This window comes from Sarcophilus harrisii, chromosome 1 (genome assembly GCF_902635505.1).
Source record: "Sarcophilus harrisii chromosome 1, mSarHar1.11, whole genome shotgun sequence".
Lineage (NCBI taxonomy): Eukaryota > Metazoa > Chordata > Mammalia > Dasyuromorphia > Dasyuridae > Sarcophilus > Sarcophilus harrisii.
In genome coordinates, this window is record NC_045426.1 from 611363209 (window position 1) to 611385159 (window position 21951).

The 21951-nt window shown below is 35.3% G+C and overlaps 1 protein-coding gene across 1 annotated transcript in view; it reads left to right on the forward strand.

Moving 5' to 3' along the window:
- FER1L6 (fer-1 like family member 6) overlaps window positions 1-8722 on the forward strand; it is a 277428-nt gene extending 268706 nt beyond the window's left edge. The window contains exons 39-40 of the mRNA XM_031947271.1: window positions 7380-7480; window positions 8539-8722. Of these exons, the coding sequence (XP_031803131.1) occupies window positions 7380-7480; window positions 8539-8722 (285 nt within the window). The remainder of the gene's footprint in view (window positions 1-7379; window positions 7481-8538) is intronic.
- Window positions 8723-21951: the final 13229 nt, after the last annotated feature.

The following is a 21951-nucleotide window of genomic DNA, read 5'->3' on the forward strand; positions in this document are numbered from 1 at the left end:
AATAGAGGAAAGTAAAACACAAAAGGTAACTGGGAAGTAGTGGTAGAGAAAGAAGGTACTATTCTAGGAGAGATGGAGTAGAGGTCATTCAGAGAAGTCCCAAAGAAAGTACAGCCAGCTGAGAAATGAAGAAATGCCTGAACAGAGATCTCTCCTTTTATTGGGGGCTTCGCTCCTGTCCTCCAATCAGCAAGGCAAAGGGAAGTGATGAGGTTCAATCCCAAGGCTTATGAGATATAATTATAAAATGATGAGGTTATTTTAATAAATTTCCTGGAGTGTGGAGAGAAGTTCCAAAGTAGTACAGTCATGTGAAAAGTAAATGAACAAGTAATTGAATCTCTCAGCCTCATTTCCTCATGTGTAAAATGGGAACAATAATATCTGTCTCACAGAGTTCAAATTAGACAACTTATCTAAAGTACTTTGCAAACAAAACCCTATATAAATGCTAGAATAAAAAACCTTCAGAAATCTAGTTCACCTCCTCTTCTTTCAAATGAGGAAAACTGAGTCTTAGGTTAAGTGGCTCATTTATATGATGACTCTCCTTTTCTACTTCTAGGTATACTCAGTAATTTCAATTACCCCTAAAGTAAAGGAGAGGAGGTCATTAAAGTTTGTTCAAATGAGTTTTCTCCATTGTTTTGCTAGTGGTCTACTACTACTGCTAGTTGCTACAAGGAAAGATGTTATTCTATTAAAAAAAGATTTTACAAAATTAATGCAATAAATATTAATTTAAGTATTAGAGTTAATGAAACCCTTCAAGACTCTGGAGTTTTGAAGAAGCCAAGCTAGTTTCCTCCATAAGAACAGGTTTAGATTGTTCTGCCTCTGACACTGATGTCCCTCTGCTATTGAGATTTTGTCTGTTAGAGGAAGCAATTTCTCGGTATGGCTACCCAATCAGGCTGGACATTAAAACATCACACAGCAAGGATCAGTGCCCACAAATGGGGTCTTTTTAGTTATTTTGTTTGTCCACTGGAAGGGAGAAATATCAAAATAATGAGGAAAATTCATTTGAATCAAATTTTAATGACTTCATCTCCTTTTAGGAATAATATAAATTACTGGGTATACCTATGAGTTAAGAAGGGACCACATCATGTAAATGAGGCATTTAACCTAAGCCTCCATTTTCCTCTTCTTTAGAAAGAGTAGTTTGGATTAAATCTGTGAAACTTTTCTAGCTGTAACATTCTATTTTATTGTTCAGTCTTATTGGTCTCTTTAATAATGCCAGGTATGCTAGCATACAGATGCTGTCTATGAGATTGCCTTGGCACAGATACTGGAGTAGTTTGCTATTTCTTTGAATTAAGGCTGATAAATTAAGTTATTTACCCAAGGTCACGCAGTTATTAAGCATCTGAAGCTGGATTTGAACAGGGATTTTCTTGACTTCAGCCCAAGTGCTCTATCCACTGTCATTTAGCTGCCTAACATTTATTCTAGTTATTATAATAATAATAATAATAATAATAATAATTAATAATATGTAGTATGGCATGAAAGACCTCAGAACCCTTAACTCCCAATATTTCTGCCATTACCCAGGCTTTCACGACCAGCCCACCTCTTCTTCTGGTTATACACATTCCCAATGGTGCATTTTTCTTCACTTTTTGTGCAATGAAACACTTAGCCGGAAGCTAAGCTTGTTCATATTACTATGAAGTTTTCTATAGCCCTTGGGGTTACTTGTATTCAGGCACACTGAGTATCTGAATGTAAATTTCCCCGATTATAGACTATTTTATTGTTATAGCTATTATGATTGTCTCTTCCAAAATATTATTATTTTTTATTATTACTTTTTACTTATTACTTTTCTCAGAAATTTGGTTCAAATATGATCACATCTTGTTCTAAACAAACACAGTTTAAGAAATGTGCTATTTATAAAACAAATAAGAGAGTAAAAATTTGCTTTATGAAGTAAGTAATTTTTTTCTTCATTAAAGAAGTCATCCCATGATTTTTCATGTAGATAGAGCACTAAACCTGGAGTCAGGAAAACCTGAGTTCAAATCTGGCCTCAAATACTTACTAGCTGCATGACTTGGGCAAGTTATTTAACCCTGCTTGCCTCAGTTTCCTTAGAAAGATATAGCAAACTATTCCAATATCTTTGCCTAGAAAATTCCAAATGGGTTCAAGAAGAATTGGGCATAACTGAAAAATGAATGAACATTTCATAGTAAAAGTGTTACAATAATGATATAAAGGATGGGTCTTAATGAGAAATTAGTTTTGCTCAAAGAGGAAACTCAAGCTTCCTAGAAGCTACTATCAGTGAATGGATTATGCTAATAGGCCCTTAAATAGCAATGTCTATTATTTCATAGATAACAAATCTAAAGCCTAGTTGTGTCCTGTTCTTCCCAATTTCTCCCTCCCTCACACTTAGTTAGCTTAACAGATGACCTTAACAATTTAAGCTGTTTATTCTGTAATTGTGTTTTAAATTCCATTTGGAAAGCTATTAACCTAAAAATCAAGCTTGAACCCATATAGGACATGGAATCTTCTACAGAAAAATGATGGATAATATTAATAATTCACATTTATGTCATACCTCAAAAATTTACAAATTACTTTGCTTATAGCAATGCCCTGAGGCAAATGTTTTTAAATTTATTTTATCTTTAATTTGTGGAATAAAATAAGCATTTTCTAAAATAGTATAATAAAAAAAGATGACTGCACGGGAAACAAAAAAAATCTATGTACAATTTACTATTTTTAAATATACAACAAAGTTATCATAAATTTCTTTTCCCCCTTTTTCCCTTCCCTTTTCCCCTCTTTATCTTCCCTACCCTAGAAATTGCCACCATTAGACACAAATAGGTGTGTGTATATGTATTTTATATGTATATATACATATGCATATATATAGTTGTTCTGTATATATTGCTATTCATCAGTTATTGAAGTATTGAAGTGTTTTGTTAAAGGGGGCCCTGAGACTCTTTGAGATTTTACCTAGGTTCACAGGACTCATAAATGTCTGAGGCAAGATTTGAACCCTGAATTCTTAGTAAGAACTTTACCTACTATGCTTTCTAAATGTAAAATTGGAATTTAACCGAAATGTTAAGTAAAAATCCTGGAACTTTACAGCAGACATTATAATAAAGATTCCTATGATTGCTTCCTTGACTCTTTACATGAATCTGCTGAAATAACTCACTTCATTAAGAAAATCAATAAACTATTCATACAGGATAGGCCTGAAGAGAATTAGACCCTGAGACTGGTGAGGTATTTAGCAATGATTGCCTTCCCACATGGAAGTACAAGGGAAAAAGCAGTATCTCTGGAGTCAGAGGTTTGGGATTTAAATCCTACTTCAGCAGCTTATTACCTTTGTGATCTTGAGCAAACACTTTACCTCCCCAGCCTCAGTTTTCCTATATGAAAATGAAGGAATTGAACTAAATGTTCTCTGAAGTTTTTTCTAGTTTTAGATCTATTTTCCTTTTCCATAAATTTTTTATTTGGTTCCCTTTGGGATCTATGTTTTTAGCAGTGTTCTGAGCATATTTGTTTCTAGCAAGTGATTGTGTCCTCTTATTCCACAAATGTCAAGCTTTGCCAGAGGTGGTACACAAGATATGCTCATAATTAGATAGTAAAGGAATCATAATCTTTACCTTGTAGAAATCTGATTGATAAAAGAGGCCAAAGTCCCCATTTATAGCTGCAGTACCACAAAATCTGATGGGGATCAGAACTCTTGGCATATTTAGACCGGTCAGAGAGCATCTATAAAACCAATTACACAATTTTCCTCCAGAAAGAAATATAATAGCAGGACATAGACAATTAAGGGAAACTAAATCTATAATGAGCACTCTCCCAAGTAAATGGACTATTAAAGAAACTATTAACTCAATAAATAGTTTATAAAGCTATCAAAAAAAGATTCTTACATAATGAGAAGAGAAACTTTAACAATAATTCTAAATATATTGATTTTTTTTTTCCTTTTAAGAGGATTATAATAAATTCCCTTCATAGGGTTATTTGGATTGGTTCTGCCCAGTTTCTGTAGTGGTCGGAGGGGTGGGGAGGGAGGAGAGACAGAGAAAGAGAAACAAAGTGAGAAATAGAGAAAGAGATCATGATATTTGATTCAACTCCAGATCAGAGCAGATTCAGATTTGGACTATAGAGAGATCAACTAGCTCAAAGCTTCTTAAATTGTGGGTCCCAACTTCATATGGGATGGTGAACTGAAGGTGAGGGCTCACACAATTATGCTTTATTATCAGTAGGTCTTTAATTTGTTTACTCATTATATATACCTATCCAGGATTGCATAAAAATTTCTTGGACAAAAAGGGATCATGAGTGGAAAAAATTTAAGAAATCCTGAAGTAGCTGAGAGGGCGGGAGAAGCTGTGGCTAACCAAAGAAAGCCATCATTCTCCCAGTCCCCGTATCACTAGGAAAAGTTGGAATTCTGCTACCAATAAGGAAAAAACAAGGGACAGACAAGTGTTAAAAAGATAACTACTTTTGTTGTTCATCCATGGGGAAGAGATGGAAAAGAAACTATAGCAACAGAACACCTCTGTCCTGAATCTTTTCCTCCTTCTGCCAGTGCAACACACTCCTAATTGGGTGACAGGTCTTAAGTCTGTGCTTCAAAGCTCAATTCCCAAGAATGCTACCCTCACTGTTTCAATCTCTGACAGTAAAGAAATCCCCAAATCCAATCACAATGACTGATTGAAGACCAAGATATTGAGACAATCTACCCTATTTGACAAAAAAAAAATACTTGATGGCTCATTTGGAGAATATTTTTGTATGGGCAAGTGCTAAATGGACAAGAAATAGGTTCTTCTATGCTGTCTTACCTACACAATCAGAGGATGTACATTTGTACCTATGACATCAACAGGAATAGTGGGGAGCTAAGAGCACCTTATAATTTTTGGAAGGGCAGGTAATTGATGCCCTAGACCTGAAATCAGGACCAGAGAGTCTGGACAAGTCAATTAAGCTCTGTCAATTTCAGTTTCTTTCTTTATAAAAATAGGGAAATAATAATACTTGCCTCTCAGAATTATTTTGAAGATTAAATGAGATACTAAAAGGGCTTAGTATGGTGCTTGGCACATAGTAATTGTTCAATAAATGCTCCTTTTTTTAATCTCTCCTTTCTTTTCCTTCTTTCCTTCCTCCCTCCCTTCCTTAATCATTGTTTCCTATTTCTCTTTTCCCTTCCCTTTCTTCTTTTTTCCTTCCTTCCCTTCTTTTTTCCTTTCTTCTCTTCCTTACTTCCTTCTTTTTTTCTTTACTTTTCTCTCCATCCTTCCCTCCTTTCTTTCCTCTCTGCTTCCTTTCCTTTTTTCCTCTCTCCCTCCTTCCTTCTTTCCTTTCTCTCTTTCTTTTATCCTTTCTCTCTTCCTTTCTTCTTTTTTTCTTCCTCTCTTTGTCCCTTCCTCTCTCCCTCTCCCTCTTTCTCTTTCTTCTTCCCTTCTTTGCATTCCTAAAAGGCAGCTAGATGTATCAGTTGATAGATTGCCAGGCCTGGAGTCAGAAAGATACTAGTTCAAATCTAGCTTCAAATATTACTCTGATATTACTTTGGGCAAATCACTTATCCTCTGTTTGCCTCAGTTTCCTCAAATTTAAAATAGATATAATAACAGCACTAACCTCACAAGATTGTTGTAAGGATTAAGCATGGTGTCTTGCACAGAGGAAGGTTGTATAAATGTTTATTCCCTTCACCTACCTAGCCCATATCAGGGTATATTGTTCATTAATTTTTAACTACTTTTAAACTGGTTAATTTTATTTATTTTTTTATAATAACTTTTTATTGACAGAACCCATGCCAGGGTAATTTTTTACAACATTATCCCTTGCACTCACTTCTGTTCCAATTTTTCCCCTCTCTTCCTTCATCCCCTCCCCTAGACGGCAAGCAGTCCTATATATGTTAAATATGTCACAGTATATCCTAGATACAATATATGTGTGCAGAACCAAACAATTCTCTTGTTGCACAGGGAGAATTGGATTCAGAAGGTAGAAATAACCCGGGAAGAAAAACAAAAATGCAAACAGTTTACATTAATTTCCCATAAACTGGTTAATTTTAAAACTGCATGTGGGCCTTTGAGAAGTTCATTATCATTGGAATTAAAATTAAATTTAAAAAATTTTAAATTGTGTATCTGTATATGTACTCTCACACAAGTCACTAAGATCATCTTATTACTTAGCATAACTCCATTCTTTTAATTACCCTGACTTAAACCCTAGGTGTCATCCTTAATTCCTCACTCTCTCACCTCCTGTATCCAAGCTGTTGCTAGGTCTTGATTTTATTTTTTTAACATACTTCCTTCTCTAATACTGACCCTCTCTCCTTATGCTTATGAGAATTCAGTAGCCTTTCAGCTGATCAACATACCTCAAGTCTGCCCCCATTCCAGGCTGTTATCCTCTCAATTGTCAAATTATCTTTCCAAGGCACAAGTCTGAATATTTTACCCAATAAACTTCAATAACTTTTCTTACCTCTAGGTTCAAACATAAAATTCTGTTTGGTGTTTGGTGTTCAAAAAACCCCATAAATTGGTCCCTTCTTACCTTTCTAACCTTCTTATACCTTACTCCTCACATCCCCTCTATTCTAGTCTTCCACAAGACATTCCACCTCCCAAATCTGAGTGTTTTCACTGGCTATTGGCTATGCTTGAAGACCTTCTCCTTCATCACTTCCTGATTTCCTTCAAGTCCTAGGTAAAATTCTATTCGCTACACAAAGCCTTTCCTAGAATGCTTTAATACTAATGTCTTTTCTTTGCTTATTATTTCCAGTGTATCCTGTGGGTAGTTTTTTGTAGATAGGTGTTTTCATGTCTCCTCCATTAGAATATGAGCCCTTTCTTTGAAAGTAGGAACTGTCATTTGCTTGTTTTTGTATCCCTATCACTTAGCACAATACCTGGCACATAGTGGGTGCTTAACAAATGCTTGTTGATTTGACTCATTGTTGCTCCTTGTCATCTTTCTGGAAAGACAGAGCCAGATATTCATTGATGTAGAGTGAATCTTTAGGAAAGTTAAAATATCTTCAGGTGTTCCTAATGGGAAAACAAACAAATACTAGATTAGAGGATCAAACCATTTCCCTAATTATCTCTATGACTTTAAAGAGAAATATTGCACTACCTCAGTTTTTTTTAATAAAGTGGAAAAAATGATTCTTGCAGTCCCTATGTTGGGAGGCAAATGTCCAGACTTGAAAGTATCATGATTATGGGACATTCACTATGCTGCTGGTTTTCTTCTAAGAGATTTTAGTAACAAAGGCAAGTTAAAATATTTTCTTCCTGATATAGGGTAAAGTAGAAGCTGAGTTCCATTTAGTCACTGCTGATGAAGCTGAAAAAAACCCTGTTGGCAAAGCTCGGAAAGAACCAGAACCCCTGGACAAGCCCAAGTGAGTAGAAAGTCATCTTTCTATTAGAGCTGGAAGTGCACCGAAGGTTTATTCCCCTTCCCAGAGAGGTACAGACATGCTTGTCTAGTGCAGAGGTAGAAAATCTTTTTTCTGCCAAAGACCATTTGGACATTTATAATATCATTCACGAGCCATACAAAATCATCAGTTTATACAATTCAAGCTATGGGAAACTGCTGTACCTAGCTTTCAGCTCTTCATTGCTTGTTGTTATCTTAGCAAATGATTTTGCCAGATTTATAAGGCCTATGGGGCAAACATTCTCCAACTCTGGCTTAGTGGAATGCCTCAAAAGGAAAACTTTTCAAGACTAAGGACTATTCCATGGACCTTGGGGTCTAATAGTTCCTTTTGTTTCACTTCTTGTTGTTTTACATTTATTTATTGAATCTCTCTAGCTAGGTTGTAAACTTCTTGAGATCGGGAACTATGTAATCTCTACATCAGACTATGTCATTCTACTCGTGTCGTCAGAGTAGGAGAATGACACACACACATGCTAAGTATTTGTTTATTCCCATTCATTCTTGTATACCTGTCACCTATGAATTCATTTATGATGCAACATGACACAATTTATGGAGTTAGGAGGATATGAATTTGAATCTTCAAACACTCTCTAACTAGGAAAGTTACTTAACCTCTCAGTCTGTTTGCTCATCTTTAAACTGAGTATAATGATAATTATACTTGTTAATATTATTGTTATCAATATTATTATATAAAACTTTATCAGTTAAATTAGAGGAAAACTTATAGAAGTTTTTGAGTTCCAGTGTTTGGAGAAAATCAGCAGTAAAACACTTCTGTGGAGATAGGATTCTAGTCATTACAGTAGGAACAAAGGTCATCATTTAAAATAGTCTCCTTTCCCAACTCTTAAGGATTTCTTTCATGTAACATCAACTTTTGGATGTGAGGGCCCCAAAAGGTCTTATTTAGAAATGGTCTTAATCTAGTGATCAAGTGCCACTTGAAATAGTGGCAAAATCAAGGGATTCTTTGACTCATTGCAATCCTTGCTGCTTCCCTCCCAGCCGCCCAGATACCTCTTTCTCCTGGTTCGTGAGTCCCTTCAAGTGCCTGTACCACCTCATCTGGAAGAATTACAAAAAGTACATCATCATTGGTTTCATTCTGATCATCCTTATTGTCTTCCTGGTGCTCTTCATCTACACGTTGCCTGGAGCCATCAGCCGCAAGATCGTTGTAGGCTCATAGAGGACTTGGATATTTCTTTCTTTCTTTCTTTTTTTTCTTTCATTAATTTCAGCACCATCAATAAATGTTTATTAAAACTTGCTATTGCCTGCACTTGTTCTGAATGAGAGACTATACAGAGATGAAAAAGTTATGGTCTAATGGGAAACTAAGCAAAAGTTAGTAAAGGCTAAAGAGTCTTTCTGTTCTCTACTGCCACATGGACCCCTCCTTCCCAAAATGAATTATCTTCTAAAATTTTGCCCATTGTTGAGATTAAATGATGACTACTATTCTCATTATACTATGTAGACTTTCTTTCATTTGAATTAACTTACCATTCGGACTAAATGTATGTTTTACCCAAATTTGGGAGGTTTAAGTTAACATCTGAGATTTAAATGCAAATATATTTTCTGGTTCTATTGAGAATTATAACAGAACTGAGTTACTTCTAAGTGAATATCTTAGTGCCTATTCTGTACCTTGTGGGTACATTTTATAGCCTTTTAATGACTTACAAAAGCTTTCATTATTGTTTATAATACTTAAGGCAGTTGGTATTATTATTACCATTTTGCAAGTGGGGAAATTTGAAACTTGGACATAAAAAGTTTCTTAGCCAAGATCGGATATCTGGTAAGTGACAGAGCCAGGTCTTCTGGTGTCTAATTTAACCTTCTTCCCAATTCTTATATCTTGCTGTCTCTTTTTTCACATTTGAATAATTATTTTGAGTCATGTTGTAGTGGTGTAATCATGCAGGCTTCCACTCTAATTGCATGATCCAGTATATAAGTCAGTGGGCTATGTCACATCCCAGAGGTTGAGCCAAGGCTCTCACAAGCAGGTTATACTCACTTGTTAATGCTTCAGATATGTTGTTCTGTTGGGCAAAGACAAAGTGTCCTATTTTCCATGAATGCAGTTATGCTTAGAATTGGATTAAATCACTCCTAAAATGTGGGTAGCACATTGCAGATTTTGAAGCTTAGAACCCTTAGAAAATGCCTGAATGTCCTTGAATACCATCATCCTTGATATACAGCAGCCCCAAGAGTGATCGCCAATGTAAGCATTTTTTATGACAAGCACAATAAGTAACTGTAGCACAGTTGGATTTTAACCTTGAATCCCAAATCTATGACACTTCCCATTGGGGCTTTCCATTATTGGGTTAAGGCACAAAAAAAGCTTCAAAAAACAACACAACTTCAAACAGTAGAAAACTGAAACTAAGTTCACAAAGTTCCTTGATCAGTCTCAGGAAGTATGCTAAATGATTGGGATACAAGTAAATAAAAATGAAGGCAATCTCTGCCCTCAAGGAGGTTACAATTTAATGGGGAAAGATAAGACATAAACCAAAGATGAAAAACAGAGAGTGGAGAGAGAAGGTAGCTGGTGAGACAGAATGATAGAAAATTCCAAAGAACTCCAAAAAGAGTGCAAATGGGGAGAAACTGTTAGAAGACTGTGCTGGGACCTCTCCTTAAGTGGAGGTTTTGGAGTTTATAACTCATCCCTCTAAGTCAGAGAGTATGGTCCTCCACAGACTTCCCTGGTATATGCTGTGAGATCCCCTGGTACTTTACACATGGAGAAGACCTACGAAATACCTTCTATTGAGATCCATCTACATAGTATGAAGTTACTGATTTCTCATAAAAGTCAACATTTGCAGGATTCAATCAACAACCTTCATTGGTCTATGGTATCCGAAATTCTGAATGAGCTGACTCCCAAGGATGCCATTTTTCCTTGGATACCATAATAGCAAACATTGAAAAAGCAGCTTGAAAGTTTACAAAGGTCTTTGAAGAAAGGGAAGGAAATAGGTAGGAAGTAGAATCTCCTACAGGCATGGAATCAGCCTGTGTTTAGTCTGTGCAGAGACAGATGCAGGGAGGGTGTGACTAGATCAGAGAATAAGTCATATTTGACTGAAGTGTGGAATCCATAAAAAGGAGTATCATGACGTGGAATCAAATTGTTCCAGACTATGAAGAGTTTTAAATGTCAGATTAGTGTACTTGTCATAGTCAAGAGGGAACTACTGAAGACTATTCTTCAGAACAATGATATAGATTCCCTGACAGAGAGCAGAACATTTATTGTTTCTTTCCTATTATTATCAAGAGATGTTATTTACTGTTTAGGGTACCAAAGAGGGAAGAGAAGAACTTTTTAACTTAGCTATAAACCCCATAATGATGCTGAATTCCATGAAGGACTCCAAGAATATAATGACTATGGATATACCTTCTAGGGGGGGAAAAAAAGTGTAGCTTAAGGGTGAATTATGAATTAACTTTATTTTCTATTAGCCCCTGCAGGAGCAAATAATATTTCATGCCCTTACAATATTACATGTATTGTGTCTTATTTAAATCCATAATGGTAGTCAAGCAAGAATGTCTTGCACAAGCAAGAGAGCATATACACCAAATTTCATTGGGTATAAAAAAAAAAAACAAGAAAATGTCAGCAAGGCCTAAAGGGGAAGTTTTTAAGATTTTTATGTTATAAAGAGAAAGGAAAGAAAGTAGAAACTGGTATAGTTGTATGATCATATGTATCTCCTGATGCCTGATGTAGGAGGACATTATAGATTTCATTATTCAGAATATGCAAAAAATTAAATAAATAAAACCAGTTATACTCTTTTTGTGTATTACTTTAAGTATAGCCCAAACTTTATTTCATAAATTGTTTATAATCATTCGAAAGAACTCAGTCTGACTATCCCTATGGGAAAATCAAGTTGAATGAGTAATCTGTAGGGCTAACCTATTATTATATATCTTGTTATATACATATGTATGTGTGTACATATACACATATATAGATATACATACTTAATATACACATATAGTATATGCACATGTACACTTATATGGCTTGAACATACATTGAAGATATGCACTGAATTGTGCTCAGAATCAAATAGAATAGGCTGAATGAAAACCAGCATATTATTTAGTGTTTTTCATGACTTCTCCCCTAAATTCATATTTGAAACAAAAACTAATTTTTTAATAATTGAAACCTTTCCAGTTATTTTATATGACTACAAAGAATGAAGTATTATAGCTTCCAAAAAAATAAAGTTGTATGCTACTCAAAACATGAGGAGAAGTGTAAGCAGTGGATAATCCGGGTGCTCCATTGGTACCTACACAATGTCAAGAGTTCTTTGGGAAGACTTTCAGCTTTTTATGAAGTGCTTAGCACAATCTTTTATGTGTAGTACATGCAACATAAATGCCTTTATTATTATTCCGCATATCAAATAACTTTTATGTAAGATTCATGGGATGACATTGACAGAAATCTCAAAAGATGAGATGACATAGATGGATGGTAATCTCTCCCAATGGAGTGAATAGCTACATTGATGAGATCACTTTTGCTGTAGCATTAAAGAAGCTTGATCTAAAAATAGAAAAGTTCACATCCTGAGAGTTTAATGATTCCTTACACGTAAAGATGCTTTTTTGATGCTTCATCCTAGTATGAAGCTGACCCCAAGTTCTTGAAAACCAAGCCAGAAGAATATAAGCTTTTGTAGAATTTACCATGTAGAGGGCCAGAACTCTGGAGAAGTATACTTGAAACAAGATGTTAACTCAGTGGAATTGATAAGATAATGCTTCTCTAGTTCACATATATACTTAGTACTTAGCATGGTGATGTAATGGTTCTCTAGTTCACACATATTCCGTATGCTGTAATGATGTAATTGTAATAGAATATTTAAGAACTGAGGACAAAGTCAGACTCAAACTAAGAGAGAGACTAATTGAGACTGGCAGACTGTCAGACTGTCACACTGCTGGATGAGACTGGGTCAGACTATGACAGACACAGACTGTGAAAGAGACAATAAAGACTTTTGACTCTATTCTTGTCCATTCTTGTAGTGTCTATCCGACTGAGACCAAGACCCTTCTGGAGGACCTCCAGAAATATAACCTGGACATTACATTACCAACCTGGAAAAATTATCACTATCACCCCTGAGATCTAGGGGTGCGTACATAGGCTCATTACCAGAAGTTTTGTCACTAGCAATAGAAATTCTGACTATGGCAATATGATAATAAACTATTGACCTCAGTTTCCTTATCAGGAAAAGTAGAGAGTTACTATTCAACAAACAAAAATATCCTGGAAGAAATAAGGCTTCAGTGTTTTAGCCAATCAAAAAACATTCATGTACAGGCATTGTGCTAAATTCTAGAAATACAAAGAAAGATAAAAGAAAATCCTTGAATTTTGCAATTTAAGGGAGTTTACATTTTAAGAGTGTTGGGAGAAAGGAAGGAAGGGAGAGACAACATATAAATTGGAAGTTTTAAAAAAAGGATGGGAGAAAGAGGGAAGGTACCTGGCTGAGGAGTGTAATGGAAGATCCCAGAAATGTGCAGTGGAAAGATGTATGTTTTCCTGGTGGGATGTGGAGATGACTGACTTTGGCACTTTCTTTAAATAGAAGTTCTGAGAGATGCTCTCCACATTCTAATGAGGGTCTTAGACCGGGTTCTAGAAGCAGAGGATACTGATGAAGTACCAGAGATAAAATGATTCTAGAACGCAGAGATGCCTGGGGCATAATGGAGAAATACATAAAAATGCAGCCAAGTTAGATCAGCATCTCACACCATATGTCAGGGTAAGCTCCAAATGGATACATGATCTACATATAATCAGTACAGTTAAAATGAGAAGGGAGACAACTGTGAAAATCATTGCTACAAGTTTCTCTGATAAAAATCTGTTTTCAAAGATATATAAAGAATAAATGTGAATACATAATAATAACTATTCCCTGATAAATTTTTCATCGAAAGATGCAAATATGCATGTCTTAAAAAAAACAAATGCAAATTATTAAGTCATTAAAATACTCTAAATTATTAATAACAAGAGAAATGTTAAGTTCAAATAACTCTGAGATTTTTTTCTTATATCAATAGATTGCCAAAGATAATTTTTTTAAAAAAAAGAAAAAGGAAAAAAAGAGTTTCTGGGGACAACAGAAATACAGAGAGATGATGGACTTAAGGTGCAAAATGAGATATGTATTTTTGGATGTGATCAATATATGCATTTGTTGTGCTTGGCTATTTTCACTTATTAGAAGGGTTCTGTTTTTTATTTCTGTAGGGAATGGAGGGAGGAAGACTGGGCAAGTATTGTTGAATGAGGGAGGGAGGAAGGAAGAAAAGAAGTAAAGGAGGGAGGAAGGTGCATGAGTGAGAGAGAGAGAACATTATTTTCAGATTTAATAGTTTAAGAATGACTAACAAGGTTTTCTCTTGTAGAATAGACCAAAAGTTTCAGACCAGGATAAATTTTAAAATGTTTTCTTAATATTCTAAAAGAAGTAGTAGAGAGAAGAAGGTAGGTGTTTAAGTCTGTTTCCACAACCTCTCTGGATCTTTCTAGCTCCAACATTCTGTGTTTCAATATGTTAAATTATTGCTTCAATGTTGTCAATGATAGCCCCAAAATGATTTAGTAGAATGGTCTGTAATTTGCGGAAGCCTTTTAGCTTTTCATCTTTCACTTCCAAGGAATAATGGAGGCAGTACAATTATCTAGCCCATTCTTTTCTCTAGAATGATGAGAGTTAATGGGGTACATAGGATAAAGAAGTCTGAGTCGAAACCCTGCAAAACTTCTTTGCTTTGAAGCAAGACATTTTCCTGTTATAAATCTGAAACCATAATAAAGAGTACTGGATTCTCACTGATGACTTTCTTTATTAGAGTAATTTTCTCTTCATCCTTCTAATGTTAATTACTTTCAGCTTGAGAGAATAAGGAAAGCATTGGCCTGGGAGTCAGAAGCGAGTTTCAATCCTGGCTTAGCCACTTATTACCTTGAGGGATTTTGAAAATGATATTTAAACTTTCTGGGTATAAGTCCTCCCTTCTCTGTTGAAATGAGTGAGCTGGAGAGGATGATTTCTATCTTCTTACCTGGCTCTTAATTTGGTGATGTTATAAATAAGTCATTACAATGCCAACTCTATCTCAGAGGCCCATTGCAATTATAAAATGTGATGGCATATGTATTTTACAGTTCAAGAAACTGAGGCAGACACAATTTAAATGATATAACCAGGCTCACACAGTGTGTAGGGCACAGTTTTGAACTCTAGTTTTCCTGCCTCCATACCCAATGTTCTCTCCACTGTATCCCTTAACTGGAGTGGAAAGACAATAGGATGTGGAGTCAGAGGGCCTGGTTTCATATCCCACCTCTGCTACTATCTGTGTGATTTTGAGGAAGCCACTTCCTCTCTCCAAGTCTCAATTTGCTCATGTATAAAATTGAAAGGGTTGGCCTAAATGGTCTCTAAAGTCACTTTTGACTCTAAATTCTATCATCCTAAAGGAACTAGATGTGTGTTCTTTTATTAAGTACCTATTATGTTCTAGGTACCATGCTAAACACCACTGGAATGATGACAAGGAGTCAAGGAGCTTAAAGATATGTGCATTATTTATTTTGCAAAGCAATTGGGGCTAAGTGATTTGCTCAGGGTCATACAACTAGTAAGTATTAAATATCTAAGGCTGGATTTGAACTCAGGTCCTACTGACTTCAGGGCTGGTACTCTTATCACTGCATCATTTGGCTGCCTCTATATATACATAAAGTGTGAGTATGTATATATATTGTGTATATATATATATGTATATATACACACACACACATACACACATACACATACATTTGAAAGATATTGAGAGCTTGCATGCATAGGTAAAGTACTAAAGTCAGGAAGACTTAGATTCAGGTTCTGACTGATTACACACTGACAATATGACCATGGAATAAGTCACACAAATTCTTAATGCCCCAAGCAAATCTCCAAGGCTAGAAATTATAAAGCAATTACTTATCTACATTGATAAAAGGGGGTTTCCTTCAGGTACTCTCTTAAGCCAATAAAATTATGGATCCAGTTTTTTAAAAAGTAAGATATTGTTAATTCAAGAAAATTCTCATTTCACTCTCCACCAAAGAATGAAAACATTCACTAAAGCTGGAAGTGATGTGTTTACATTTCTGGGCATGAAAAAATATCCTGCATTTCTTTCTATGCATCCATTTCCAGATTTGTTTTTCTTTAAGAACACCTGGACAATTATATGCCTAAATGTAATGGAATTTTGTGCTGGAAGAAATGATGAAAGGCATGAATTTAGAAAATCTCAACAAGAACCATATTAAATAGTACAACATGAAGTTAGAAGAACCAGGAGAATAATTTGTACAATGACTACAAAATAAAGAACAAAACAATTTTGTAAGATTGCAGAGCTCTCACAATTGCAAAGACCAACCAATGCTTCCAAAAGACTGATGATGAAGCATGTAATCCATTTTTTGGCAGAAATGTGATGGCCCTATAGGTACACTCACACAACTGCAGAGATGGGCAATGTATGCATTTGCTTAGCTAAACTATTTTTGTTAGTTATATTGGAGGAATATTTTTTCCAGAGAAGCAGGATGGGAAAATTGGAGGTTCTTGGGGGTTAATGACAATGATATGGGGAAAAAAGGAAAGAAAGAGATTTAAAAGGAAAGGTGTGTAGAGGGCAGGAACTTTGGAGAAATATACTTGAAACAAGGATACATACAAGGTGTTAACTCAGTGGAATTGATGAGATGATGGTTCTTTAGTATACATATACTAAGTACTTAGCATGGCGATGTAATGGTTCTCTAGTTCATACATAATCAGTATGATGTAATGATGTAGTTGTAATAAGGCATATAAGGGTTAGGAGGACTGGAAATAAGACATTCCATTTTTGATCATCCTCCTGGCAGCTCTCCTGCCTTCTGCACTCTTCTACTAAGACCAAGGACTCAGGCTGATCCCAAGGACCTCCAGAAAGCTAGCCTGAATATTGCATTTTGGTGAAAGAGGATATATAAATAATCTCACATACACCTTCTTCAGAAAGGGAAAGGGAAAGGGATGGAAAAGAAAAGGAAAAGGGAAAGAAAAGGCTAGAGAAGCAGAAGAGAGGGAAGAGGAGAGGAAAGGAGAAAGGAGAGGACAGGGAAGGCAGGAGGAGAGAGAAGAGGAGAGGAAAAGAAAAAGAAAGAACAAACTTCAATTTTCAAAAAATTTACAGAAACAACAAAAGGAAGTTTAGAGGGAAACAGACAAGTAGGATAGTTTTAATATATTGGATTTATTATGCACTTTTAGAATAATATCCTTACATAAAAGAGATTTGCAGTTTCACATACAAATCATTTTTTATTATTCTTTGAAGTATTTCTACAAAGAATTTTTTTTTTTAATAGAAGGCTTTATTGCCTTGGAACACCAAGTGAATTTTATATATCTCCAAGCACTTAGCATAGTGTACTTGCTAAATGGTATTGACCCTATCAAGTTGGAATTAATCCCTAGGGATTAGCTCACATGATGAGTACTGTATTATCTTGTACTGTATCAAATCTAACAGTTTCATTTTTTTTCCTGAACTTCTTTCAAATCTAGGCTTTTAATTCTTGCTGCACATATATGGTTTCATGTCAAACAAAGATCAGTATATTTGATTATATTCAGAATGCAAAATTACCCTTTGATTTTGTATCTCTAAAGGCAACCCTAGAATCTAACATAGTGCTTTTCATATAATAAGCATGTGACAAATTTTTGATGAATTTAATCGAATCAGAATCATAGATTTGCCATGAATCATTTGCCATAGAAGTAATTCAGAGTTCAGAGGATTTAGAGAGAGAAAAGACACTGGCAATATGACACACTGTGAATGTCATTCAATTTATTGTCATAGGAACCTACTTTTAATGCTTGTATTTAATAGTGGCGGGTCAAAATATTTAGCTTTTCTGGGCCTCAGTTTCCTCATCTGTAAAAATGAGGATATTAAGCTAAATGTCCTCCAAAGTCTAAATCTATGATTTTATTATGGTTTTTGGACTTATAGTTAATGATTTCTTTTTTAGGCAAAGAGCTGGCATTTTATTTTAATTTTTTTGTGGTTTTTTTTTCTTAAAAGTTTTTTTTCTTTTTTCATTGAAGCTTTTTGTTTTCAAAATATATGCAAGGATCATTTTTTTCACCACTCACTCTTGCAAAACCTTGTGCTCCAATTCCCCCCCTTCTTGTCACCCTCTCCCCTAGATGGCAAGTAATCCAATATATGTTAAACATAGTAAATATATATATGTACATCCAATGTAGGTATATATATATTTATACTGCTATCTTGCTGCACAAGAAAAATCAGATAAAATAGAAAAAATGAGAAAGAAAATAAAATTCAAGCAAACAGCATCAAACAAAGTGAAAATGCTATGTTGTGATCCATACTCAGTTCCCACAGTCCTTTATCTGGGTATAAATAGCTCACATCATCACAAAATCATTGGAAGTGGCTGGATTATTTCATTGTTGAGAAGAGCCATGTCCACATCAGAACTGATCATTGTTGCTGTGTACAATGATCTTCTGGTTCTGCTCATTTCACTTAGCATCAGTTCGTGTAAGTCTCTCCAGGAGTCTCTGAAATCATGCTGTTGATCGTTTCTTATAGAATAATAATATTCCATAACATTCATATACCATAACTTATTTAGTCATTCTCTAATTGATGGGCATCCACTCAGTTTACAATTTCTTGCCACTACACAAAGGGCTGCCACTATCAATTAATGATTTCTTAATTAGAGTTTTATAGACACCATGGACTTCTTCCTGAACTTGGGTGGGGGGGAAATAACAACTTTATTTCAACTTAACTGGTTTCTTTGTAATCTCTGTGTATTTAAATTTCATTTTCCATCAGCTGCTCTGCTTAGTCTCCATTCTGAACATTATGTCTCCCCTAGGATAAACTCAGCACCTGAAATCTCATCATCAGGAGACTGATTCTGCTTTGGTATTCAATTCTCAACACTCTCCTCTCTGATTAGGGAAGTAGAGGGCAGAGTTAAAAACAAACAAACAAACAAACACAACTCCTCCTAAAGTCTCTATCATAGAGGGATCAGACTTTTCCAGTTAATTTCATTTACCACAAACTACTTTCCTTGGCTTAAACTCTGTGAACATCATGCCTCATGACCCTCCCTCCCTGCCAAAAACACACACAGATACAATATGGCAGGGGTCCTCAAAATTTTTAAATAGGGGGCCAGTGCTTATACCACAAAGAGATACTAAAGAAGGGAAAGGGACCTGTATGTGCCAAAATGTTTGTGGCAGCCCTATTGATAGTGACTAAAAACTGGAAAATGAATGGATGCCCATTAATTGGAGAATGGTTGAGTAAACTGTGGTATATGAATGTTATGGAATATTATTATTCTGTAAGAAATGACCATCAGGATGAATACAGAGAGGATTGGCGAGACTTACATAAACTGATGCTGAGTGAAATGAGCAGAACCAGGAGATCATTATATACTTCAACAATGATACTGTATGAGGATGTATTCTGATGGAAGTGGATTTCTTCCACAAAAAGAAGATCTAACTCAGTTTCAATTGATCAATGATGGACAGAAGCAGCTACACCCAAAGAAAGAACACTGGGAAATGAATGTAAACTGCTTGCATTTTTGTTTTTCTTCCCAGGTTATTTTTCCAAATCCACTTCTCCCTGTGCAACAAGAGAACTGTTTGGTTCTGCACACATATATTGTATCTAGGATATACTGTGACATATTTAACTTGTATAGGGCTGCTTGTCATCTGGGGGAAGGGGTGACGGGAGGGAGGGGAAAAGTCGGAACAGAAGTGAGTGCAAGGGATAATGTAAAAAAAAAAAAAAAAATTATCCAGGCATGGGTTCTGTCAATAAAAAAGTTATAATAAAATAAAATAAATAAATAAATAGGGGGCCAGTTCATTGTCCCTCAGACTGTTGGAGGGCCGACTATAGTAAAGACAAAAACTTTGTTTTGTGGGCCTTTAAATAAAGAAACTTCATAGCCCTGGGTGAAGGGGATAAACGTCCTCAGCTGTAGCATTTGTCCTATGGCCGTAGTTTGAGGATCCCTGCACTATGGTGTTTCTTCCTTTTCAGCTTCCTTCTATGTATTTTATATCCTCCTTGGACTATAAGCTTTTTGAAGGTAGGGACAGTCTTTTAAAAATTATTACTATTTCTATCTCCATAACTTAGAATAATGCCTTGTACTTAATTAATATTAAGTTCCTAATAAAAGTTTATCAACGATTGACATATATAAAAGGTTTTAAAAACAAGCTCCTGCTGATAGGCATATTTCAGAAAAACCTGAAAACACTTACATGAACTGATGTTTAGTGAAGTGAGCAGAACTAGGAGAGCATCGTACATTGTAAAAGCTAACACTGTGTGATGATCAACTTTGATAGACTTTGTTCTTAATAATACAGTGATCTAAGACAATTTCAAAAGACTCATGATGAAAAATGCTATCCACATCCAGAAAAAGAACTATGAAATCTGAATGCAGATTGAAGCATACTATTTTCATTTTTTTGTTTTTTTTTGGTTTTTATCTCTTGTGATTTTTCACTTTTATTCTGATTCTTCTTTCACAACATGACTAATATGAAAATATGTTTAACATGATTATACATGAATAATCTATATCAGATTGTTTACTGTTTTGGGGAGGGGGAGCAAAGAGAAGAAGGGAGAAAAATTTGGAATTCAAAATGAATGTTGAAAACTATATTTATATGTAAGTGGGAAAAACAAAATTCTATTAAGTGGATAAAAAACTTCTAAGGAACAAAGAATAATCTTCCCAACATCATTGGAAAGACCACTGATTGTGGAATCAAAGAACATGGGTTCAAATCCATCACTACCACATTCTACCTTGTGAGACCCTAAAGTCACTTAACTCCCCTGAACCTCAGTTTCTTTATGTATAAAATGAAGAAGCTGATCTAGACCAGGGGTCCTCAAACTACAGCCCGCAGGCCAGATGCAGCAACTGAGGACGTTTATCCCCCTCACCCAGGGCTATGAAGTTTCTTTATTTAAAGGCCCACAAAACAAAGTTTTTGTTTTTACTATAGTCCGGCCCTCCAACAGTCTGAGGGACAGTTAACTGGCCCCCTATTTAAAAAGTTTGAGGACCCCTGAGACAGTCTCCAAGAGATTTTTAAACTATATGCTCCTATGATCACCTCATCGTTCTATAAGGTCTCATCAGCCTTAATATTCTCCATATTTATCATCCTCTGTTCTTTAGATGGGAAGGTGAGGCAATGAACCCTAAACCTCAATGTAAAGAAAGAGCTTAATCATATCCTTCCAGGATATATAATTTGCTATCCAAAGAAATCTGGTCCATTATATCTGACCTTGCAGGTGCACTCAAACAATGAGTATTTTTTAGTCACATAAGGGAAGTAGAGGACTCTTGCTAGCTTCTCATTACTAGTGTTCAATCAGTCACATTGCCCCCACACACACACACACACACTCCTCAGTGCTGGAACCAGTTATGGTGATTTTGCTATTGACAATGCTGAGCTCTTTTAACAAATTATGACTTGTTTTCCTGCCTAAGTGCTGTTTTTTGTTCTATGTTCCCCAAAACTATAAAAGAGAGCTTTCCCTCCTCATTCTGGGTCTTAGCTTTGCTGAGAATACTGAGATACACGTCTGGAACTTTGTTCTTCAGTTTACCATATTTTAACTGCTACATAACATACATATTGCTACATATGGTGCACATAAGTTCTACATAACACTAAGATCACATATCTAAATCTGGAAGAGACTTTAGAGGCCAGATAATCCAATTATTTTATTGTACAGAAAGAGAAACTGAGGCCATGAGAAGTTAGTAACTCACCCAATATTAAGCAAGTAATAACCATCAGAGTCAGGATTTGAATCCAGGTCCTTTAACTCCAAAGTCAATGTTCTTGTCTCCAAAAAGTAAATTGCATTTTTATAACAGTGAGTGAGCTTTCTAATTAGAGCAGTATTTCTCAGATTCTTTTGATTCCTGGATCCCTTTGTCATTGTCTTCAAATATATGGATTCCTTCTCAGCATAATGTTTTTAAATACAATAAAATATATAAGAATACAAAAGAAACTAATTATACTGAAATCTAGTTATCAATTTTAAAAAGTTCATAGGTCCTAGGACAATCATTTTAATAGTTATTTATTTTTAATATACTTTGCCTTATGAATCATGTTGGGAGAGAAAAATCAGAACAAAAGT